At 49.1% G+C, this 24223-nt stretch overlaps 1 protein-coding gene across 3 annotated transcripts in view; it reads right to left on the bottom strand.

The window, feature by feature from the left end:
- Nucleotides 1–24223, bottom strand: part of Cars1 (cysteinyl-tRNA synthetase 1) — a 41706-nt gene that overhangs the window by 6669 nt on the left and 10814 nt on the right. For 2 of the 3 annotated variants that reach the window (XM_032891347.1, XM_032891348.1), the window contains 15 exons: nucleotides 22873–22961; nucleotides 22233–22329; nucleotides 21517–21615; nucleotides 20241–20390; nucleotides 12830–12970; nucleotides 11920–12008; nucleotides 10822–10943; nucleotides 8639–8751; nucleotides 7921–8049; nucleotides 7466–7595; nucleotides 7279–7382; nucleotides 6849–6946; nucleotides 6343–6532; nucleotides 5684–5752; nucleotides 2122–2203 (listed from right to left, as the gene is read on the bottom strand). In XM_032891347.1, the coding sequence (XP_032747238.1) occupies nucleotides 2122–2203; nucleotides 5684–5752; nucleotides 6343–6532; nucleotides 6849–6946; nucleotides 7279–7382; nucleotides 7466–7595; nucleotides 7921–8049; nucleotides 8639–8751; nucleotides 10822–10943; nucleotides 11920–12008; nucleotides 12830–12970; nucleotides 20241–20390; nucleotides 21517–21615; nucleotides 22233–22329; nucleotides 22873–22961 (1702 nt within the window). The remainder of the gene's footprint in view (nucleotides 1–2121; nucleotides 2204–5683; nucleotides 5753–6342; nucleotides 6533–6848; nucleotides 6947–7278; nucleotides 7383–7465; nucleotides 7596–7920; nucleotides 8050–8638; nucleotides 8752–10821; nucleotides 10944–11919; nucleotides 12009–12829; nucleotides 12971–20240; nucleotides 20391–21516; nucleotides 21616–22232; nucleotides 22330–22872; nucleotides 22962–24223) is intronic. The other variant, XM_032891349.1, reaches the window with a different exon arrangement.

Genomic DNA, 24223 nt, shown 5'->3' with positions numbered 1-24223 from the left:
AAAAAAAAAAAAAAAAAAAAAAAAAAAAAAAAGAAGAGGCAAACACTGCTTAGAAATATGAACATCTGGGGTTGGGGATTTGGCTCAGTGGTAGAGCGCTTGCCTAGCAAGCGGAAGGCCCTGGGTTCGGTCCCCAGCTCCAAAAAAAAAAAAAAAGAAAAAAAAAAAAAATGAACATCTGCAGTGTGTGGGCTCCCTTTCAAATTGGCCTTAGCTAGCCTCCATTGCCAGCACCTAAATACATAAAAAATTAAAAATGTCAGGCCGGAGACAGAGAGACAGTTCTTACTCTGAGGACAAAGAGAAGAGCTCAGTGGGTAAAAACACTTGCTACACAAGCATAAGGACCTATATTCAAATCCCAGCACCATAGAAAAAAGTCAGTGTGGAGCTGTGAGCTTTCAATCCCAGCACTGGAGAGATGGAAACAGGTGGTTTCCTGGAGCTTGCTGGCCAGTTGGCCATGTTGAACCAGTGACTCCCAGGACCCAGTGAGAGAATCTACCTCATAAAGTGATGGATCCTGAGGAACAAATTTGACTTCTGACCTTCACATACATGTATGAAAAGGAACACCCACATTTTATTTAAGTGGGAAAGGGGGTGAGGGAGGTAGAACCAGAGAGAAAGAAGTGGGGAGAGAGAGAGAGAGATCAATCCATAAAGTAGAGGAGATAGGAAACCCACATTCCCACTCCCTTGGGCAAGCCTTGAAAAACTGAAATCTGTTTCCAGTGAGTGCCTGGCCGCTGTCCTTAGAGCACCATTCACAACTACTATCAGAGGAGTGAAGAGAAAGCAAGACCTAAGGTAGGAGCCAGCAATCCCCTGGGCCCTGAGAAGGAACAAAACAGATGTCAGCTATGGCATGGACAGACCTCAAAGATGTTATGTTCCATGAAAGGCCAGAATAGGGCAGTCTGCAGCTGTAGGAGCAGCACTGTGTGACAGTGAAGGCCAGGGGAGAGGTGGGAGGAGGGGCTGTCCTAGGAGCCCTGCACCAAATGCTAATCTTAAGATTACTTAAAAAAACAAACAAAAAAGAACCATTTATTTATATGAGTACACTGTAGCTGTCCAGACACCAGAAGAGGGCATTAGATCTCATTACAGATAGTTATGAGCCACTATGTGGTTGCTGGGAATTGAACTCAGGACCTCTGGAAGAGCAGTCAGTGCTCCTAACCTCTGAGCCATCCCTCCAGCCCTTAAGATTACTTTTGTTACAACTATCCACCTTAATAAATTATATGCCTGCCTGAGCTTAGTCCCCTACTGGGAGAGGCCTGGTACTGTCACCTACATGACTCACAGAGAACACAGACCAGGCTTCTGGGGTCCCCAGTGTCATGGAAGTTTAGATCTGAAACTAGCTGTTAGGTCTGGGACCAGCATGGAAGCCTACTGGAGAATTGGCAGGAGAAACTCTTCTGAATAGGAGGCCACCATTGTCGTGGCCAATAGCATTCCTGCTGAGAAGCAAGCCACTTTGTAATCAGTGTGGCACCTAGTAAGGCAAAGAAACCTTCCCTGAAAAAGGTTCCAAGACAGAGTGCCTGCTGGGGTTACCTGTGCTAGCAGCGGGTGAGTCCCCAGAACTACCCGGCACAGATGGTGGTGTCGTTCTCTGGACCCTGAGTAATCCTCAAACCATACACCTAACTTTAGAGGATGAAGAACTGGTATACATAGGCAGCCCGATACCACCATGCACAAGGCAGAGCACTAATGTGACTCTAGCTCTGACCCCAGAAGTTTCTCTAAGCACCCTGAGACGACAAGCCACTCTCCAGTGTCTCAAGCCTAGGTAACCAGGACAGAAAGGAGAGGAGTGCAAACCAAAGGGCATGCTGGCTGCACATAGGGCCCTCTGTTCTGCCTCTATTGGAACAAGAGCTATGCAGATACTTGACCATCGGGCCCAAGGAAAGGTTCTGCCTGAGATGTTCTAAGACAAAAGAAACCCTGACCCAATACAATGCTGCCTTTGAGGCCCAAGGAATAAACGAGGTCCAGTTTGGCATGGGGCTTATGCACCTACACTCCACGGACAACCATCACAGGTAACCAACCCAGCAGAGCGTGAGCAGCAAGGGTGGGGTACCCGGTATGGGGCCTTACCTTTTTTCTCTCGGGCAATCTTTCGCACACCCTCTCTGAATTCCGATAATACCTGCAGGTAGGGCATGACTGTAGACTCGAGCTGTTGGAAAGAACAGATTTGAATCACAAGAGCCATTGCTGTTTTGTAACTGAATACCTAACAGTTCAGTGGATATGCCACAGGAGACATGCTGCTGAACTCTATGTCCTGAAGTCCATGAGTCCTTGTCATGTCAACTGGTATGAGAGCGGCATGTGCTGGAGTGCAGCCAGACCCTATCTCCAACCTTCTTGGACAGCGTGAAGAAGCTAGCCACCATACTGCCAACCTTAGCTCCAAGTACCTAATAAAGGTGACGTGGGCCAGGGAGCAAAAAGTACTTTTGGGCTTCCAGCAGGATACACTTCAGCAGACACTATGCTGTCCTTTGCTGACACGACGTGGTTTCCTCAGAACAGACCCAGTTGTCAAAAACTTGTCCATAGCATTTCTAATGGGCTGTCAGCATGCACTGACCACTTGTGGTTACATGAGGGCCTGTTAATCATCTTATTAACTTACACACACACACACACACACACACACACACACACACACACACACACACACACACACACACTAATAGCTGTACAAAGGGTCACTACCTACAATGACACTAAGGATAAAACCAGGGGACCCAAAACCACACTGTATAAGACCCAATCAGGAGTCTGAATCTAGAACTATCTTGCAGTATATTTCTCTATCTCTGAGATCAAAAAGGTCTGGGACTTCTGAAAAGGGTCTCTCTACGTCTCAATTACACAATATCTGGAGAGCCAAGATAAGGAAGTGGGAGAAACATTGTCTGGAAGGCAAGAAAGTACTGAAGTCTGAGATGACGAGGCCTGGCCCTCCTCCAGACAGAGGGGAAACTGTCTCAAAGCAGTAGAAGCTCTGGACTTCCAGAGTGAACCAGATCTTATCTGCAACCCCCTTGGACAGTTTCAATAGGTTAGTCACCATACAGCCAAACTTGGCTTCCAGTACTCAAGGAGGCTCCTTGGTAGAGGGCAGAGTCTGTCTCCAGAGGCAGAAATGTTTCCTGGGGCTGAAATCCTGCTGCCTGGCTTCTACCTGGGTATAAGAGGTTCAGGCTCAGGTGTGCCTCTGTGGCTCACACAGAACCTTTAAACTTGAAAGTCATCACCTGAACTTTGCATGGGAAATGTGGGATAGGACACTTGGTCTCACAGGCTTACAATGTTTATCTGTGGTTGCTTCTTCCTACGAGCTAACTTCAAGGAGCTAATGAGCCCATCTGGGGATGCAGGATATATGTTCATTTATTTTATGAGTACAATATAGACACACCAGAAGAGGGCATCAGATCCCATCACAGATGGTTGTGAGCCACCATGGGTTGTTGGGAACTGAACTCAAGACCTCTGGAAGAGCAGTCAGTGCTTTTAACTGCTGAGCCATCTCTCCAGCCCAGGATGTTCTATATCTTAAGATGCCTCCCCAAGACCACAGCACTGCTGAAGGCTAAAAGCTACTTTTACGTTCAAAGGCAGAATGACTTTGACCTATGAGTTATGTCTTGTTCTTTTGTTTTCAAAGAAAAGAGGGAGGGCTGGAGAGATGGCTCAACACTTTGTGGTTTTGTAGAGGATCCAAATTCAGTTCCTAGCATCTATATCAGGTGACTCACAATCACCTCTAACTCTAGCTCCAGGAAATCTGATACCTTCTTCTGAGGGCACCCGCATTCACTGCAAATACCCCATGATACACACAATTAAAAATAAAATGTTAAAAAAGACAGAAAAAAAGAAAGCTGGCAGGGCTTTTGTTAAGAGGACAGAGGAGCCTTGTGTGGATTTTTAAAAAGCCCCAGCAGTGATTCCTATCTGGCAAAGTCTAGAAGCCACCACACCAACAGTTCCCGCTGACAGTTTCTTCTCTGAGCTGCGCTGGCTCAGACTTGACAGCCCGGTGTGGAGGAGGAGGGGCCTCCTGGGTTGCTCATCAGTAGGAAACAGCCCTGAGACAGCTCTGTCTTTCCATTTGTACTGAGCTACTGTTTGCATTAGCACAGCAGATGCTCCATCTAAATATTTATATACACTTTCTTAGCTTTGCAATTAAAGAGTGCTCTGTCCTTATGTAGCATAGGAACGTAACAGTCGTGTGAGTCTATCAGACCAGCAAATACTGAAGCCAGCTGTGGACCATGGGTCTGTTCTAACTGGGGTTCTCTGCATGCTTAGACTGGTACACAGATGATCTATGGGACCGCTGCTTCCCACTTTCTTGGCACTGCTGCTAGAACAGGGGCTGGACATAGCCTGACATGAGGTTCTGGCCGCTCTGTAGAGCAAAGGCAAATAGTGGGAGTTCCCCCAGGGTAGCACTGCGGTATGTGAACACATGACCTTTAGGAAAAAGTCCATTGATTGGAGTGTCCACACTCCATATTCTCAGCATGGTGGTTTGAATAGGAATCACTCCTGTAGACTCAAGTGTTTGAACGCTTGACCATTAGGGAATGGCACTCTTAGGAGGTGTGGCCTTGTTGGAGGAAGTGTGTCACTTGGGGGCAGGCTTTGAGGTCTCCTATGCTTAAGCTATGCCCAGTTGGCTCAGCCCCCTTCTGCTGCCTGTGGACCAAGGTGTAGAACTCTCAGCTCCTTCTCCAGCTCCATGTCTATCTGCGAGCAGCTGTGCTTTCCTGCCATGACCATAGGGACAAACCTGAGACCATAAGCCAGCCCCAAATTAAATATTCTCTGTTATAAGAGTTGTTATGGTCTGGGCTGGAGAGATGGCTCAGTGGTTAAGAGCACTGACTGCTCTTCCAGAGGTTCTGAGCTCAATTCCCAGCACCCACATGGTGGCTCACAACCATTTGTAATGGGATCTGATGTCCTCTTCTGGTGTGTCTGAAGACAGCTACAGTGTACTTATATATAATAAATAAATAAATAAATCTTTAAAAGAAAAAAGGAATTGCTATGGTCATGTTGTCTCTTCACAGCAATAGAAACCCTAACACTCAGGTTGAAGTATTTGGAGGAAAAACAAACTGTATGTTTGTACTGAACATGTACCATCATCCCCAAACTCTACAATATAAACCATCTGCACAGCATCTATAACATGGGATTAAATACAACCTAGAGGTGAATTATAGAGGGGGACTGAGGAGTCAGCTGTGGGTAAAGTGCTACTGGACAAACATGAGGACCTGAGTTTGACCCCTAACACCCACACAAAAAAGCCAGGGTGACAGGACCTGCTTATGATCCCAGTGCTGGGGGTGCAGAGACAGGTAACAGCTAGCCAACCTGCCTAATTAGAGAGTCCCAGGTCAGTGAGAGACACCCCCCAAACCACATCTCAAAGAACAAAGCAGATGGTTTCTGCGGCTGACCTCTGACCTTTCTACACACAGAGAGAGACATACATGCATGCATGCACACAGGCAGGCATACAGACAAACGGAGGAACTACTGTGAAAGGACATAGGTGGCTTCAAGGCATAAAGATGGTGGCAGCAGCTGGCACGTGGGAATCTTCTCAGTGTGCTCTACTTACATTCAGGTTGGTTCCAGGCCCACCAACCGGGAAACCCAGGGGGCTCTCCTCCTCTATGGCTCCAAAGATCTGAGGGGAGAAACAGATAGGACTCAAACTGTATATGGGATGCACAGGATATATACAGAGGTGAGGTGTCACCCATGGCCAGTAGCTCATGAACTGTCTGACTTCTCTGGGGATAGGTAGGTCAGACCATGTGGGTGGTCTCCACGACAGAGGAGAGGCAGGAAAAGAGCAACATCAAGCCCTCTAACCCTATCCCAGAGAGCCTGCAGCATCCATCCACGGTGCACCCTGGCGCTGAGCTGTGGCTCCAACCCTCTTCCAGCTAGAAACCCCTGGAGGCCTGGTGGGTGAGGCAGGGAAAGTCCCACTGGCCTTGGAGGGGAGAGCTGCTGCAGAGCACGGTGGCCTGGAGCCAGAACTGTGCTGCACGAGGTGTGCTCGGAGCTCAGAGCCAAGGGTTGTCACTCACTGGCTTTTGCTCTCAAACTCCAAGACGGGAAAAGAGCAGTAACAAAGAGCTGTGACCACAGGAGGCTCTAAGGCTCTGAGCACATTTCAGGGAGGCCTCCGACCAGGGTGACCAGCACGCAGCAGCTTCCAAGTACCAGTCAGAAGCTAAGGTCCCATCATGGACCTGCTGCCAGGCTCACCTTCAGCATGTGGGTGAGGTACATGGCAATGTTTTCCAGCAGAGCCCTGTTGGGCCTCCTCCTTGCGGCCTTCCTGGCTGCCATGTAGAGGTTGCACTGACTGACCAGAGCCCGCATCTCCTCCATGACAGTACGGGTGTCAATGTTATCACACAGGGCTTCATGAACTGCGGTCTTCTTGTCATAGAAGCTGAGCAAGGAAGAGGAGCAGAAGCAACAGTCAGGCCTGAAGCTCCATCTGAGTTCTCTGGAGCCCAAAACCAGAGCCGCTGCCATTAGCAAGTAGTGTACTTCTGACGCTACAGGGCCTGGCCTCTCAGCCAGCCCAGAAAACGCACACGCACGCACGCACAAGCACACACACACACACACACACACACACACACACACACACACACGTACACACACACGCACGCACGCACGCACGCACGCACACACACACGTGCTCTCTCCTCTCTCTCTCTCTCTCTCTCCCCCCTTCCCCCAAGGAAAAGGCTCCACCTTACTTCTTATTGAGCTCCACTTCTTCGGCTTCCCACTTTTCAAACTGGCCAGTGATGTCTACAGGGGCTCGGAGGATGTCTTTCACGTTTAAGAAAAATTCCTGAAGTTATGGAAGTCAGGTTAATGCCATTTGAACAAGCTTCTACCTAGAAAGCTTGATGTCCTACTAACATGATATTACTTGAGGGGAGATCTGTCAGCACAACGCATAGTTCCAAAAACACACTTTACCCTGGGCACAGAAACATGACACACTCCCCGGGCAGGAAGCCCGAGTCAGAATGAAATGTCACGCATGTGAACATGGCCTTCACTTTGCAGCCATCCGTTTCAAGAAGTGGCATCAATTGGCCATCACTGTGCCCTGGCTTATGTCAGAAGACTCATACCACCTACACTGCCACCCCTCCTCTGGCAAGAACTGGCACTTACATTCATGAACTTTTCATACTGAAGCGCAGACTCCATAGTGTTGCTGGAATAGTCCAGTGTGTCTTTCCAGGAGTGCATGAGGAAAGCCAGCCGCAGCTGCCGTGCTGGGGAGCAGACACATGGCTGCCATTATTCCCGAGCAGCTGCTGATACCCATGCCGTGGGTTTCTGCAGCAGCTGTGCTCACCTGAGTGCTTCTTCAAGGCATCTTTGATGGTGATGAAGTTTTTCAGTGACTTGGACATCTTGCAGCCTGCTATTGTCAAGTGGCCCGTGTGCAAGAAGTACCTGACCCAGCAGTCATTCTCAAAGTAGGCCTGAGTACAGAGACGGGGAAGGCCTGAGACCTCACCTGTCAGGAGGTGCTAGACACTGCTCTCTTAAGTGGAGCCCCTGAGGATTGGAGGGGATGTGCCAGCAGGGCACAACTCACTTGGACCTAAGCCTGCCTGTTAACAAAGGTCAGGCTGTTATCACTGGGATTCAGACAAAATGACCAGGGTTTAACCCTTCCTCAGCTCCCAAAATGGAAGTCAAGTTCATCAAGAGGCTCTTCCTGAGGATACTGCTGATGTCTCTCCAGTAAAGCAGGAAGAAGGACATTATGCTCCCTTTCTAGCAAGACAACCGGTCTTTACCTACCTCTGACTGTGCCAGCTCATTGTCATGGTGGGGGAAGCGGAGGTCAAAGCCTCCACCATGAATGTCCATCGAGGCTCCCAGGAGCGTGCCTGCCATAGCGGAGCACTCTATGTGCCATCCTGGACGACCCTAGAGACACATAAAGGACCCTGCTGACCATCCCAAGCCTGCTGAGGCCTTTGTTACTGAAGCAAATGACCTTTATGCCTCTGAACCTCACTGCAGCATCAGCTCAAAATCTTCACAGGGACAAGCTAAGGGAAAGTCTGTGTAAATGGTTCAGTCTGGGCTGTGGCTGAGCTAGAGCCTGGGAATTATTTCTGGACTCCTAAGCATCCAATAAGTGACAAATAGCCACATATATCCAAGTCAAGCATGTCACATACTCATTTGGACTCCAGCACCAAGAACATCAACTTACATGCCTAGAAACCCAGAGCAGAAGCCTCTAAGGCACCCAGTCTGACTGCACCCCACTAATAGATCAGGAAACTGAGACCTGAGAAGAAAAGCTGCTCACCCGGAGGCCCCAGCATCTATGGGCCCCGCAGCTCTTCACTGCTCCAGAACCAGATTCTGGTCCCAGCAGCACTGCCCATCCTTTCCTGATACCCACTCCACCAACAGAGCTGCCCATTGGAGGACTGGGGAAGCTATGCTAGCAGCCTGTGACACTATCTCTTCTCACTGCCCCTTCTCCCACCAGCAGCTCACTCACCTTTCCCCAGGGGCAAGGCCAGGATGGTTCTCCTGGCTTGGAGGCCTTCCACAAGGCGAAGTCATTGGGAGAGCGTTTCTCACTAAGGCGGTCAGCAGAGATGCTCAGATCACCTGTGAATGGTTAAAGGCAATGGGAAGGGTCATCTAGTATCAGGTGACTATCTTCTACCTCAGGCTCAGGCCCTGTACTAGAGTCTACTCAACCCTTGCATCCATGGAGCCCCATGGGGAGCCTGGAACAGAAAGAACAGTTGCTATTCTAGAAAGCTAACTCAGAATCTAAGTCAGCTCCATCTTTGAGGAACTAAGTGCCCAGGCTTGATGTTCCCCAGCTGTGGTGGGAGGGAGGCACTGCTAAGGCATCCTGAAACACAAGCTCCAGATATGGGACATGCACTGGATGCAGAATGCTTGAGCAGGACTCCTGCTATCCCCTCCTCGCCCAGAGACGATCATTGTTACGTCTGATGTGCTCATCTGCAGAGTGAAAATAATCTCCTCAGGAGAAATGCAGATACATGCAGCACCCAGGACAGACTTCAGCCTGGCTCCCGTTCCTTTCTGCTATTCCTCTGCCAGCAAAAAGCATCCAGAACCACAGCTCTTGAGCTATACAACATGTTCTTTCAGCTACCCTCTTTCAGCCAATCTAGGCTAGCAGCCAGGTTTCCATGTTATTTGTGTGTGTGGAGAGCCAGTTCCCAGGGCGTAAAGTCGTTCACTCACCTGCCTTTACCCTCACTCCTCGGCACTCTCCATGTATTGTTTTCTTTGCTAGTTTTCTGCCTGGCTGCCAGATCATTTCCTTCCTCTCTGCTTATTCCCAGCTACATGTACCTGGCAGTCAGCATTACAGCCGCCTCTGTGCCTCTTGTGCCTCTGTGGCCTCCTTTCCTCAGAAGGACTCAGGGGTAGAAACCTCAGGTAGCTCGCCAGTCTCCCATTGCTGTAGTGTGAAAGCCTGACCATGGCCTTGGTCAGACAATGAAAGGACCCTTGGGAGTAGCTCAGAACTCCTTCTGCACCTGGCCTGCGGTCTGGGGGCTTAAAGGGAAAGATCCCAGAAGCTAGAGAGATGGGTCAGTGGTTATGAGCACTGGCTGCTCTATGAGATGACCTGGGTTCAATTCCCAGCACCTACATGGTAGCTTAAAACCATCTGAAACTCCTACTTTGTTCTCCAGCTTCCGGCACACACATGGTGCAGACATACACACAAGCAAACGCTATACACATTAAAAACAAAATGTCAAAGGGGAAAGGTGCTATTTGATTCCTTAACCACATCTGGCATATTCAAAACTTTTATTCACTGTTAGCCATTGCCTACCCAACCTTTCTGATTCTGCAAAGTATGCAAGGCCGGCTCTGGCTCTAGGAGTCTGGCTCTAGGCATGTGTCAGCATGTGGCCTTGGAACCCTCAGCTTTATCACTGTGAAGTCTCCTCTTTAACATCACACACTTCACCTAATACTGGGCCCAATACCAGTGCTCAACTGAATTAGTTTCTCTCTTGCCAAGGTTCCCATGTTATTTTGTTGTTTTTCATTTCTGATATTTCTTTAGCATAGAGCCCCAAAGCTGATATTTTTATAAAGCCTACATTTTAATGGCTAGACTGACTTCCAGAAATAAGGGGGTCATCTGGAGATGTATTTGGCAAGAAAGTAATTCCTCATCTTAAGGACGCTGTACTTTCCCAACCCTGGATTTTGTGAGCCTCTCCTTAGCTTTACTATAAGATAAACACTTCTGAAAAGTATTTTCATGTGGTTCCTCCTGATCCAGGAAAACCCTGACCCCTGTGTCTAAAATACTGAGAACAAGATCACCAACACACACCACTGCACAGACATCTAAGCAACATGCTCTGCCATGGGTTCTGGGCCTCTGTGCGAGGTGCTTCATCACAACAGATTAGGGTTGCTCAGGGCCTCTCTGACAAGTGCCTGCTATAACAGCTGAAGTCCCAGGAGTTTTGTGTCAGGACCGTGCAGTATTGACTTCTGTTTCTTAAGCAATGCTGTCTTGAGAAGAAAACTCCTGACATTCCTTTGGGGAAGCAGCCTGCTCTCCATGTGCCTGTGCAGTGTACATGGGGTAGAGACCTGGTGTAGGCGGGTCATGAGCAAGGAAGAGCAGCTTAACTTTACTTCCACATGTGCTCTGTGGACTCTTACCTTCCCCTTCCTGAAGTGCTTTCTGATCCCCAACCGCCTCAGGCACCAGCTTGCCATAGGAGTGCTTTTCACTAGCAGCGAACTTGGCTGTGTCGAAGTAGACAGACCCATTTGAAGCATAGCTGCAAACAAGAGGAGAAGAGGTCTCACCACACACCAAAGCACTGGAGAGAAAGCACGAGGGCTAGGAAGTGCCAAGGCCTGAGGCCACAATCCTCTGCTCTCTGCAGCTGGTCAGAAGCCAGTTTCATGGGCTGAGATGCCTGGGGCAGTGTACCCCACACGGATCTGCTTGGTGTATGTAGACACTCGATTACATCCGCACTCAACAGCACAGCGATGGCATAACCCCATGTGACACAGCTTCTCCTCTCTGTCTGCATCTACTGTGCAATCCTGTTACGGCTCTCCATATGTTGCTGCTGTATTTCAGCACAAAGCAATGTCCTCTCTGACCTAGCTTGCCACTTGGTTAGACCAGTGTCTCCTGCACCCTGTAGCCATTTGTCATGTTGGGTAAAGTAGCACTGTCACTTCAGAGGCAGTGGCAGCAGACTCTGTGCATAGAGCCCTCTCTTCGCTAGCCTGAGCAGCCAGCGAGCAGAGCACAGACTTGAGATTGGGTCCAGTGGTGCAGTCGGCAGGTGCACACCAGGGCACCATTCATAACTCCCTGTTAAGACTCCTGTAAACACATAGTAGACAGAAAAACCTGGCTCTTCCCTATCAGCAGGAAGAAGAGGCTGAGGACAGCTGAGCACAGGCCTCTGGGCAGTCATGAAGACTGTAACAGAGCTACAAAAGAATGGCTGCTGGGTGCTAGTTTGTAACCAGTTCTGCCTCTCCAGCCTGCTTCCTGATCCAATTAGCAAAGTGGCATTTTCCCAGTTAAATCTTGTGACAATAGCATACTATCTATGTATGTATGAAGCAAGGACTTCATCCATAATGTAATGCAAGTTCTTGCAGGAGAGTTAGAGTGAAGAGGGGTTAGGTCGGGGTTGAGCTGGGTGGTGAGAAGGTGTGGCCCCCACACCCAGAACCTCTCCCCACGGAGCTGTGTGGTCTGGCCTGGAAGGAGAGGTGTCTCACGCTCACCCATAACCGTTGTCCACAATCTTCTGGACGAAGTTCACAATTTCTGGCACATATTCACTGACACGGGTCAGGACATCAGGAGGGAGAACCTGTAAGGACAGAGTCTCAGCACTTTCTCCTGATGAGTGTGAAAACCTCGGCCTCTGCCTAGCATGCTCCTTGAAAAGCACATGACTTTGGAACTGCCCACAAAGTGTGTCAGCCCTGCTACTTAGGAGACTATGGCCGAAGGATCACAAGTTTAAGGCCTTTAGGGACATTCCATAGAAACCAGTTTAAAATAAAAGGTAAGGGCCAGAGAACTGTTTCAGCAGGAAGAGATACAAGGTAGCCGAGAGACCTGGTGCTTCCTTGCTGGGGCCTGCAGAGGAGGGGGCTGGCACCCGAGCGTGGCCTCTGCGCAGTCCTGAAGACCATGACAGACTTACTGTCTTCGAGGAGTCCGCCGTCCCAGCTACTCCCTATGTATGTATCGTTTTTTCTTCTTTCCTTTCCTTTCCTTTCCTCCTTGCTTCTTTCTTTTTTTGGAGACGGTACTCAGAGATCTACATTGCCTCTGCTCTCCCAGACCTGGGGTTAAAGGCTATTGATTTCCGAGGCAGTATCACACTATCCAGTTCAGACTGGCCATGAACTTGTGATCCTCCTGCCTCTGCCTCCACCCTGGGTTTCTGACTCCTTTTCAAGGAAGTCCTAAGTGCCCGGCGTGGGAACAATACACATGAAAACACAAAAACAAGGAGAAGCATCTCTCACCCCTCATTCAAGGTCAAGGTTTACTCAACCACTCACTGAGCTTGCAAAATGAAGATAACTGTGGACCACAGGCTTTGTGGCTTTACCAAAATAAGAAAGTGGAACACAGAGCTTGGCCTGAGAAAGCAAGGATCAGGTAACACAAAACACTCACATTCAGGGCTTCCATGTCTTTGTGGAACTCTTCTTCCCAGAACTTGGGCAGTTTGGAGAAAATAGAGTTGTCAGTCACCTCACTGCCACCTGTAGAATCCAGCCAGTCAGAGAGCAAGTCCTTTGCCTCCTCCAGCAACACCTACGAGAAAGGAGACCCATACACAGGCTGGGTTTCATGCAAGCAAAACCAGCAAGATGCCAGGAGCCAATCAGTGCCCTGAGGTCACAACCAGCCTTGCAGAGCAGCATCCATGAGCTGCCACTCCCACTGGTGCTGTAAAACACGTTCCAACCGTACTCTTGCTGGGTGAGAAAATGCCTGTCCTCACCACCCCAGGATGAATGTTTTGAGCATGTTACCTTCAGCAGTGCAGGGCTGTGAGGCCACACAGGCAGTCTGTACGCCATCACAAAGCCAAGAGCAAGGGGCAGAGGACAACATGCAGATAACCTGGCACAGCAAGAGCACCAGGGAGGTCACCAGGCCCAGCACACTGGCAGGAAAGGATTCAGGGAGGCTCACAGGCTGGCACTGCTGTCAATGTTCTCTTCAGGGGGCTCACATTCTTCCCCGCATGAAGGGGTAGGGCAAAGAGAAAAGGTAAAAGGAAGCTGGGTGTGGTTGCTTATGCCTTTACTCAAAGCACTTTCAAGGCTGAGGCAGGAGGACTGCTATGACCCTGAGGCCAGTCTGGGCTATAAATAAGGAGCCAGGTGTGGTAGCATGCCTTTAATCCTAGCGCCTCAAAAGCAGAGGTAGAGGCTAGAAGACTTCTGTGAGGCTACGGCCAGCCTGGTCTATACTGTGAGCAGTGAGTTCTAGGACAGCCAAGAACTCAGGTGACAGTCAGCAGGCTGGCAGCACATGCATACCTGGTCGTCTTATGAGACAGCAGGAGGCCACAAGAGAGCCTTTAGGAGGAGCTAGGCAGAAGAAACAGACGACATTTACAGGACAGCATCCTGCACTTAGCTATTGCCAACATTGGGAGCTGGCAGTCAGCAGGGCAGCCCAGAGGCTTGGAGAAAAGTGTACCCAAGCAGCACATCCTGCAAACCACTCCTGAGACCAAACTAGAACGAACTCTGTTCTAAGCAGCCAACAGCTGGACTTCCGGCTAAGAACTCTCAGCAGTGCTTCTCAAAGCTACCAGAGAGAAGACTCGGAGCCTAGTCATACACCCATCTGGTGTGACTAATAGGAACTGTCTTGTCCAAGGGACAGCTGGCTCCATGGGCACCCCATCCCTAGGAAAGTGGGTACCATCAAAATCTAGTCCATTCGAAGGTCACAGCACTAAAGCCATAGTATAACCTGACGCCTACACTGTGACTGTTCTTGGGAGCTCTAGAAAGGTAGGCTACAAAGCCCAGCCAGTACCCACCAGTAGGGGGTACCATAATTCTGCACTTTTTTCCCCCCCGGAGCTGAGGACCTAACCCAGGGCCCTCCACTTGCTAGGCAAGCGCTCTACCACTGAGCTAAATCCCCAACCCCAATTCTGCACTTTTTTAAAAAGGATTTTTATTCATGTGTATCCATATGTGCCTGCCACGTGAATGTTAGTATAACAGGGGCTAAAAGAGGACTGCAGAACCCCAGAAGCTAGAGTTATAGGTCGTTTGAACCACTCGCTCTTAACTACTGAGCTGTCTCTCCAGCCCAGAAATTCGTATTTAACAGCTACAAGTGACAGGACCAATGGATGTTCAGGAAATGCTGGGCAGAAAATAGAAGTCATGAAAGTGAGTCTGACCTCAGTGAGAAGAGACTGGGGTGAAAGGGCAGGGGGCTGAGACTCATAACAGAAGTTTTAAAATCAAGACTACAGCTTGCGGTTGGGAGCTGTGAGGGGTTACTTGGGAAGGAGGGGGAGCATGTACTTTAGGCCACTCAGTTACAACATGAAACGCTATTTCAGAAGTGACCACTCTGATGTGCTGCTGAGTGACAACACCCACTTAGCATGGTTTAGGAGCCCACAAGGCAGTAACTACAGAGGGCAAAAGAAACGAAGACCCTGGGCTCACACCTGCAATACCAGCACTCGGGACACTAAGGAGTGTGAAGAAAGGCTAGCCTGGCCTACACTGATTTTAAGGTAGCCTGGCCAAGATCACTCAGCAAACAGGAAGCAGCAGGCTGGATTTCAATACCTGCCCCAGAAACAGGCCACTGAGTGAGGGATAGAGGTAGGCTGGCCCTTAAGTCCATGTTGGCCATCCAGTGCAGGGGCCAGTGGGTTTGAGTACTTCTAGGGACTAAGTTGCCTTCAACATGACAGGAAATGAAATACCTCAGAAAAAAACTAGCCTTAAACTTGAAATCTCTAATTAGATGGCTTCCAAATGTATAAATTCTTAAGAGAAAAAGACTGGATTTTAGTTCTAATGCCAGCAGTGAGGACACATAGGGAATGTAGAAAATGCTGTGCCACTCACAGAGCAGGTGTGGGCAGAAACCAAAGCACAGGCTCTTCTTAGCTCTGAGGGAATGTGAGGCCCTAACTGCAGTAGGGACAGCAGAGCTCGGGAGAGGATGGGAGAGGATGTATGAGCTGACAGCTAATGGAGCCAGTGTGGGCAGCAAAGCCAGCAACGTGACCCATAACAAAAGAGCCTGGACGGACTCCCCAGGGTCAACTCCCAGAGAGTTAGTCACCATGCTTTACCAGGTTCTCATCATGGATACCTGTGGGACAGGAGAAAGGGGCCTTTCTGAAGTACAGAAGGTCTGCCTACCCAACTGCCCCGAGCTTCATGTTCCCCAGAGGCTGCAGACTCAACCCTGATACTGTGAGGAAGCCAGGCTAATCGGTGTTTAGGTCACTACCCTTCAATGAATGGATTAGTGTGCCCTGTGTAAGAGTCAGAGGTGAACTTCCTACATGCTTCTCTTTCCATTCTGCCCTGACAGTGGATGATGGAGAGTCCGGCCTCAGGAACTATAAAGAATACATCCCTATAATTTTTAGTTTACCAAGACCCAAATGTTCTGGTATAGTCACACTCTATGATCTATGACACAGACTTCAGGAAAGCTATTTAACCAATGAGGAACCTGCCAGAGCTTTGCCAGAGCAAAGAATACCTGGAGGAGGGAATGGCCAACCCTGGGCAGCTCCAATCAGCTTGTTCTAGATAAGCAGGGAAACTGAGGACCACTGTGAGGGCCACAGTGTAGACAGAGATGTCAGTGTCTATCAAAGAGGCCCCAGTGTTGCCTCTTAGCGTTGACACTGTGAAGAGAGGAAGTAGAGTCTAGCAGAAGTAAGTCAGGTCACTATGATGGGCCCTTCCCATCTTTGCTTTCCAACAGCCACAAAATGAGTAGCATCCTCCATCCTCCTGTCCTGCCGCGCTCTGGAGTCTCAGTCCAGGCCCAAAGCATCAGGGCCAACAAAGGCCCAAACCTCCGAAGTTAACCCAGTAGGACACTTCTTCTAAGTTGGCTGCCTCAGGAATTTGTCACAGTAACACAAAACACCAACAAATAAAACAACCAACCTTGAGAAAGATGGGAGGGGAGGAAGGGGGAGGGGAAGAGAAGCAAAGCGACGAGACCAAGATTGATAACCTAAGTTCAATCACTGGGACCCACATGGTGGAGAGAGAGAAGCAACTCCTGCAAGTTGTCCCCTGACCTCCTTGTTCATGTAGTGGTATGTGCTTCTACCCTGACAAATGAATAAAAATATAATTAAAAAAAAGAATCAGTGTGGTGGTTAGGAGGAGAATGCCCCCAGAAGCACAGGCATTTGGAGACTTGGTCACCGATGGGGGTGCTATTTGGGGCGGTGGCAGAACTCTGCAGGCAGAAGTACATCAGGGCTCGGGATGGGGGGTGTTCAGTTTATAGCCTTACCCCATTTCCCGTTTGCTCTCTCAGCTTCCTGGTCTGGCTGCCTGCTGCCATGCCTTCCCCCATCATCATGGACTTTCTGGAACCACCCCCTCAAACTCCTTCCTTACGTTGCCTTTGTTCATGGTGTTTTATCACAGGAACAGGTATGTATCTGCTATAAGTAGCAACAAACACCTGAAGATCAACATTTTTAAAATGTTCCTTAAAGTAGTTCCAAAACAGTCATGAAAGGTCCCTGACAAAAGGTCCCTCAACAACATACAAACTAACACGTCCCTGACCATCATCAACAACAAAATGTTCCATGAAAGGTCCCTGACAGCGCCGCCATCAACAACAACAAACTGTCATGAAAGGTCCCCAATACAACAAGGTCCCCTTTGACATCAACATAAAACTAACAGTCATGAAAGGTCCCTGACAACACACACCATCAACGACATACTAATCAACACAGCAAAGGCAGGCACAGAAACAGAGACAGGTGGATCTCTACAAATTCAGGGTCAACCTGGTCTACATGAGTTGCAGGCCAGCTTGGGCTAAAAGACCAACCCTGCCTCAAAATAAAATAAAATACACCCAGTACAGGGGCTAGAGCTGGCTCAGAGGTTAAGAGCACTTGCTGTTCAACCATGGTAGTGTAAATCCTAGTACACATGACCACCTATAACTGCAGATCCAAAGGCTTTCTTTGACTTCCTCTTCCAACCTCTGCACACACATGCACACACCAAACAACATAACAAACCCAACCCAATTACCACAAGCCCCACACTTATGGTGGTGACAGAGTCTTCAGGACTCTACTGGTGGCACAGCAGTAGGGACGACTCCTTTTAAGGCCAATGAAGTACAGAGACTTTAGATGACAGTTGGCAGTTCCGTAAGGAATAAGCATTCATTTGCCATATGATCTGGCAATTACATTCACTGTCATTTACCCAAAAGAACTGAAAACTTATGTCCACACAAAGCCCACACACAGCTGTCTGTAGCAGCTTTATTCATAACTGCCAGACCTGGAAGCAAGATACCCTTCAGATAAGCATATGGGTCCATCTAGACAATGGGATATAGATTATCAGCCAATCTTAAAGACAGGAGCTATATCAGGCCACAGGAAGGTACAGAGGAAACTTAAATGACGCATTTCTACGAGAAGCAGTGGTATTATGAAATAATTACAGAGACCTGGTTCCTTACACAAAGCCTCTAAGTTGTTTGGAATTTCCTGAGTGAAGGAGCATCTATTGTTCCATGAGGAACAGCCCTGGAATGGGTCTGCTTGTCAAGAGAGTTCCAACTGTCAAGGTTACAAAGGGAGAAGACAGAAGGCCAAGCTGATCACCAATGGCGCTGAAATGTTCCTTCTCCTGAGCAGCTGGTGTCTCTCTCTGCTGCAGCAGCCCCCGTGGCCTCTGCTCTAACACTGCAGACCATAGGCATGGAGCCCTCGCCTTGCTTCCTGGAGTCTGAGCTGCTGACTGTGCTGAGTGAAGAAACCACAGCCCTGACTGCCGAGGCTGCCGTGAGCTTCCCTACATGGCTGATCTTTCCAGGCAGACGTGCTCTGTCCTGGGTGTAGGCCGACTCAGAGCTGTGTGGAATTCTGCAGCATCTGCTTGTTCTCAACATGGGTGTCCTACCTGTGCCACTGTGACCAATCTCAGACGACAACACAACTCTGTACTGAGTACCTCAGGTCCTTCAGAGAACCTTGGAATGTATGGGTGGTGTTGGGGACTCCCAGGAGTCACCCAAATATATGGTCTAACACTCAGCAGCAATCCCATGTTAGAATAGGGCCTAAAGAAACCCCTAGAAACTTGCACCACAGATGCCACACCACAGCTCACACATGGATAAAGCACTAGCAGTTGGGAAGTGCAAACACAGGCCACAGGAGGGAGTGTCTCCCACACAGGTATAGGACTGATGCTGGTGAAAATGCACCAGTGTGCTGTGCTAACAGCATGCCACGAATGTACAGGAAATGCAGACTCAACGGAGGATCCTGCAATTCCACTTCTGGCATATGCAAAGAGCTTCCAAAAGCAGGGGCTCGAACAGAGATTTGTACACCATGTTCTCAGCACTGCAACAGCAAACAGTAGAACAACATAAATGGGCACAGAGTGAGGAGTGGACAGCCAGAGTCCACCACATAATGAAAGGTCATTTGCCTTAAATAGACAGAAATGCTGGCCTACGTTACAACATGGATGAACCTGAAAAACACGGTACTGAGAAGTCAGTCAAAAGAATTAAAATTGCACTTACTCAAGGTCCCTAAACCCTCAGACACACAGAAGGCAGCATATAGTGCCAGGGTCTAGGGACAGGGCGGGACAACCAGTGTGTCATTGGTAGCTTCGGTCTGAGAAGGTGGCAAGCTCCAGTGGTGGATGTGGGTGCAGTGGATGAAGGTGTGGCTGATCTCAGTACTGAGATTTGTGTGCTTACAGGGTTAAGATGGCAGCTTTTACGTTACACATATCACACACACACACACACACACACAGACACACACACAAACATAAACATACACACTTCCATATATAGCACAGGCTGACTTGGTACTGGCTACAATCTTCCTACCTCAGTCTCCCAAATTCTGGAATATCTGATATTTTTAGGACGGGTTCTGGTGAGAGAAACCTTATGGTGAGATTGTTGGTCACCTCAGAAGCATTAGAAAGGATCTTAGCCCAGAGGAATGGCAATGACCTCATGTGGGCCCATCTCAAAAACACAACTGAGGGAAAGAACATGGCTCTCAAGGTTATCCACATAGACTCATTGACTTGTCATAAACACTAGACTCTGTCCTATAGGAACACAGAAGAGAGAAACCTGAATAGAAAAAGACAGCAAAGGTAGAATGGTCAATTCAGATGGGGACCCAAGGTCAGGGGAAGGTGGGCCACAATTTGTAACACTGAAGCCCAAACATCTCCCAAGTACACCTTCATTCTGCCAGGATCCTTGTGTCCAGTTGCCTCGAGTTAAAGAGTGGCCAGCAGGGGGTGCTAGCAGGAAGGGGAAGGACAGAGAGCAGGACGGTGCCCTCACTTTTGTCTCAAGGAGGTTTTGTTCAGGAGTGGGAGACTAGGCAAGAGGGAGGGACAGCCCCAACTGCACTGCCAACCATGAGTTGTTGCTCTCTTCACCTTCAATTGTTGGTTCTGTTTTCTGCTAACAAGAAATAGAGGGCAAGATCCAGTGGATAATTGTGGAATCAGGAAAACAGCTGGCTACTCCCCTGCACTCCAAGTAGAAGTGGTAGGAGGGAGCATGGAGGAAAGGGAGCTGCAGTATGGGTTCTCGGGTAAGGGTAAGCCCAGGTTCAGGCCGGGTAGTGCTGAGCTTCCATGCCTGGAGAATCACAGAGGAGCCTGAGGGTCACAGATGAGATGGGACACTGACTAAGTAAGCATCAAAGAATGGAGCCACAGGCCCGGGTCACCTTGAATGTGGATCATCCTTATGCACAGTATGACATTTTATACAAATGAGCTGTTCAGGACCTGGGAGAGCTTACCTGTACACGGCTGTCTACTTCCTCTCCAGAGGGGTTGGAATGCACAGCCTGTTCCAGTGGTTCTGTGGCAAGCTTCACAGAGTTCTGGATCCTCTCCAGCATCTGCCTCTTGTCAGGATCTGTTGTCTCATTTAACTTGACTGAGAATGGCTACAACCATAAGAACACATCAAACATTGCCAGGCATGGGCAGAACCCTGCATCCTAAAAAGCTAACTCAAGGCATGAGAATACTGTGTTCCCCACTGTTCAGATTTTAGCTCCCAGTTCAGGTAGATCTGCTGCCTTTCCTCATCCGTGGCTAGGCAGGGCGCTTAAGCTTATTGAGTAAGTTGCCCCAAGCAAAATAGGTGTAACAGTGCACACCCAACAAACCCCAACAGCTGGAAGACACCTTCATGCCAAAAGTGTCCCTGTTCCCAAGTTCCCGGTCCTGTCAGACCAAAGATAGCTACACTCTAACTTCAGGCCTAATTTCTTCTTTCCCAGGGACAATGCCACAAGTGTCCCAGATTGTTACTGTAGTTGCTAAGGGTGGTGTGTGACAGGAAGCAGACTGATCATAACCATGAGTATGATGGTTTAAAAGAGATCTGTCTCCTGTAGGCTCTTGTATTTAAACACTTGGTCCCAAGGTGGCAGTGTTGTCTGGGGAGCTTTAGAGGGTACAGGCTCTAGGATCTTAAAGCCATGCCCTACCACTTCCAGTCTGCTCCCTCTGCTCTGTGCTTGTGTCTGAGGATGTGAACTCTGGGCTTTCTGCACCTGCTATCATGCCTCCCTGCCATGATGGGCTCATGACCAGAATAAACAGTAAGTTGCCTCAGTCAGTGTTTAATCACAGTAATAGGAAAACAACTAAGACACATCTAAGAACTACACATTGACAGGAGGTTCGTTCAGGGCAAAGGTGTGGAAGTGGGGAGAACATACGTCCTCAGCACCGTGAACACGACGAGGACTTACAGATCAAGGGTCTGCCTTGTGGTCAGAATTGAGCATTGGATTGCTCGTGAGCCTAATACTGAGGACCTAAGGACCAGACAACAAGAGGGATAGAAATGGATCAAGTACTTTCCCTAAGCGACAGGAGCACCACCTACTCCACACTATAGAGCCTACAGAACTCTGCCCTGGTGACTGTCTCTTAGGCCTGGCAGGGGCAACACCTGCTGTGGCTTTGGGGCCCCAGTGAAGCTGGCTTTCGTCCTAGAAAGGGCCTACACAGGGCTTAAGAGGCACTGGGGGAGGCAACGGTGGTATCCACGGTCTCTACCTTCATGGCATCACCGACATCCTTCAGAAGCTGGGCAGCCGAAGGTTTCTGCTCCCGATACTGCTCAAACAGGTAGTTCTGCCGCGCCCTCCTGATGATCTGCAGAGGTGGGAGACTGGTTATGATCAGAGCTTACTCCTCCCATGTGTAGAACTGCTCTTACACTGCAACTCTGAGTGAGGGTCAAGAGGCATGGGGATAGCCACAGGTCCCAACCACTGTAGCACTGTGGCACACCATTACCACCCTTCCCTCTGTACCTGCAAAGTGGGGCTGAGGTCTACTGTGAACATCTGGGTGTCTAAGGACAGGTCACTAAGGCCCCCGCTTTCTCAGCTAGCAAGATACAGAGTGGACCTGCTTCCAAAGAACCAGGAGTTATGAAAACTTAGCCAATGCCCCAAATCTGCATATTTCTTGCACCATCTAGGCACCTATGCAAATGACTCTACATCTGTATAAACTGTGAATCAGTTCACAGTGGGGACTCGGTGTTTATTAGGTCAGACATGAGCCTGCCTCCCCTCCAGCCCATCTGTCCATCTATGTAGCCAAGTCCCGAAACTCCTTACACAGTCCAGAGTGGCCTCACACTCAAACCATCCAGTCTCAGCCCGCTAAGAGATGGTTGGCAGTTGTATTTTCTTATCCTAAAGTACCGCTTCCTCTCATGTTACCCATTCAAGTCTGCACGTTAACACAGGTGCTCCGTTTACCTTATCATCAATGTCTGTGATGTTCATGCAGTAAAAGACATCATACTGGAAGTAATCCCTCAGCACCCTCCGCAGGATATCGAAAGAGATGTAGGACCTGAAGCAGAGGAAAGCACGGCCCCCAGTTGGCACACAGTGCCTGTTAGTTTGATATTGCAAGAAGAACATCAACAGAGCACCCTAAAACTGAAAACACCCCCAAATCCCAAGTTTTCTGAGCACCCACATGATGCCGCAAAGACAAACTTCTACACTATGAAATAATGTCTCGTGAACAAAACTGTTAAGAATTAAAATGACCTTTAGACTATGTGTGTAAGATGTACATGAAATACGTAGATGCTATGTCTCAGCATGGGTTCCATCCCAAAGACTTCCTGTTCATACAAAAATAGTCCAAAGTCTGAAAACCTGTGGCTCTCAGCATTTCTGGACCATGCACCCGGGCTAAGGAAATTCAGCTCATTGGGGCAGGCTCCATGGCTTTTACCCGATCTGTGTGTCTGTGTGGGTCAGGGAAGGGGTCCCGGGGTGGAGACGGTGTCTGGGTAGACTCCAGCATGGCAAGCACAGGCTCTGTGCACTCCCCCTTCTGCTGCCTTTACTCCTCCAGCAAACAGATCCCCAGCATCAGACCCACCTGGCATGTCCCATGTGAGACGCATCATAGACAGTCGGCCCGCAACAGTACCACGTCACCTTCTTCCCATCTTGAGGTATAAATACATCCTTGTTAAAAAACAAGGAATGCCATCACCAGAAACTCAAGACACTCCACAGCACAGCAAGAGGAGCCACAAACAGCATGCTAACTGATGGCTGAGGGCCATTTATTTGGGAGCCAGAATCTGGCTTTGAATTCACAATCCTCCTACCTCCACCTTCCAAATACTTGGATGACAGGCCTGAGCCACAGCCAGCAATACCCTCCTGTCTCTTGTTTTACTGATGTCATAGGATTCAGTAAGCTGTGTAGTGAGAGCCTGGTGAGGCGTCCTCACCCCCTCCCTCCCTGGAGCTCTCTTCTTCCTTGTCCTCCTCCTCAGACTGGAGAAGGGAACAAAGTTGTGAAAATGTCAGCTTAGCAAAAATTGCAGCTAACAAATACCAGTCTGAATCCTAACTGCTCTAGACAACCACCTCAGGGGGTTGGCACTGATGCCGCCTTCTTCAGATAAAGAACAAGAGGCTGAGAGCAGATAGCCAAGGTCTGTCCTTCCCAGAGGAGCCTGGCTTAGGGGCCAAGGCATCCAAACACTCACAGACTTCTCTGGGGATCTTACTGTCAGCGAGTACATAAGCTGTGCATACATGACCTGTCCCAGACGTGTCTCCTGCTTGCTGAGCGCGTGATCAAATACTCAGTCAGGGTGCTGGAGAGATGAGTGCATACTGCTTTGATGGACCTGAATTCAATTCCCAGCACCCATGCTGGGTGGCTCACAGCCATCTGTAACTTCAACTCCTAGGGACCTGAAGCCTTTGGCCTCTGTGGGCATTGTATTCACATGCATATATCTCCACATAGACACACGTATATACACATAGTTAGAAGTGAAATATAAAAAAATAATAACCATCCCACAACTGGAGAGCTTTCTGAAGCCTGTGGCACTATGGGTGTGAGCTAAGTATAACAAACCATGAGGAGCCTATCAGGTCAAGAGGCCATACCGGCTTCCTGGCACATGCTGGGGCTCCAACACTACCTGTCGGATTTGCCAGTTTGCCTAATCTGCTTGGCTTAGGACAGTGTATGATAACCATGAGTTCACCTGAAAGCTGTCAGCACTCAGCTTGGCTGTTACGACCTTGAATACTCAGGCCTGGCCAATGCTGGGAGGCCAGCAGGCAGACTTCCCCAAAGCATCGTGTACAAGGCATCAGAGCACGGTTCTGTCTGGGTTGCAGAGGCCAAGGCAGAGGAGTAACAGAAGATGCAGAGTCCATAGTACAGCAATAACAGAAGGACTCTGAGCCTAAACTGAGGG

The sequence above is a fragment of the Rattus rattus genome, chromosome 2, assembly GCF_011064425.1.
Source record: "Rattus rattus isolate New Zealand chromosome 2, Rrattus_CSIRO_v1, whole genome shotgun sequence".
Taxonomy (NCBI): Eukaryota; Metazoa; Chordata; class Mammalia; order Rodentia; family Muridae; genus Rattus; species Rattus rattus.
This window is presented reverse-complemented; position numbering and strand designations above follow the sequence as displayed.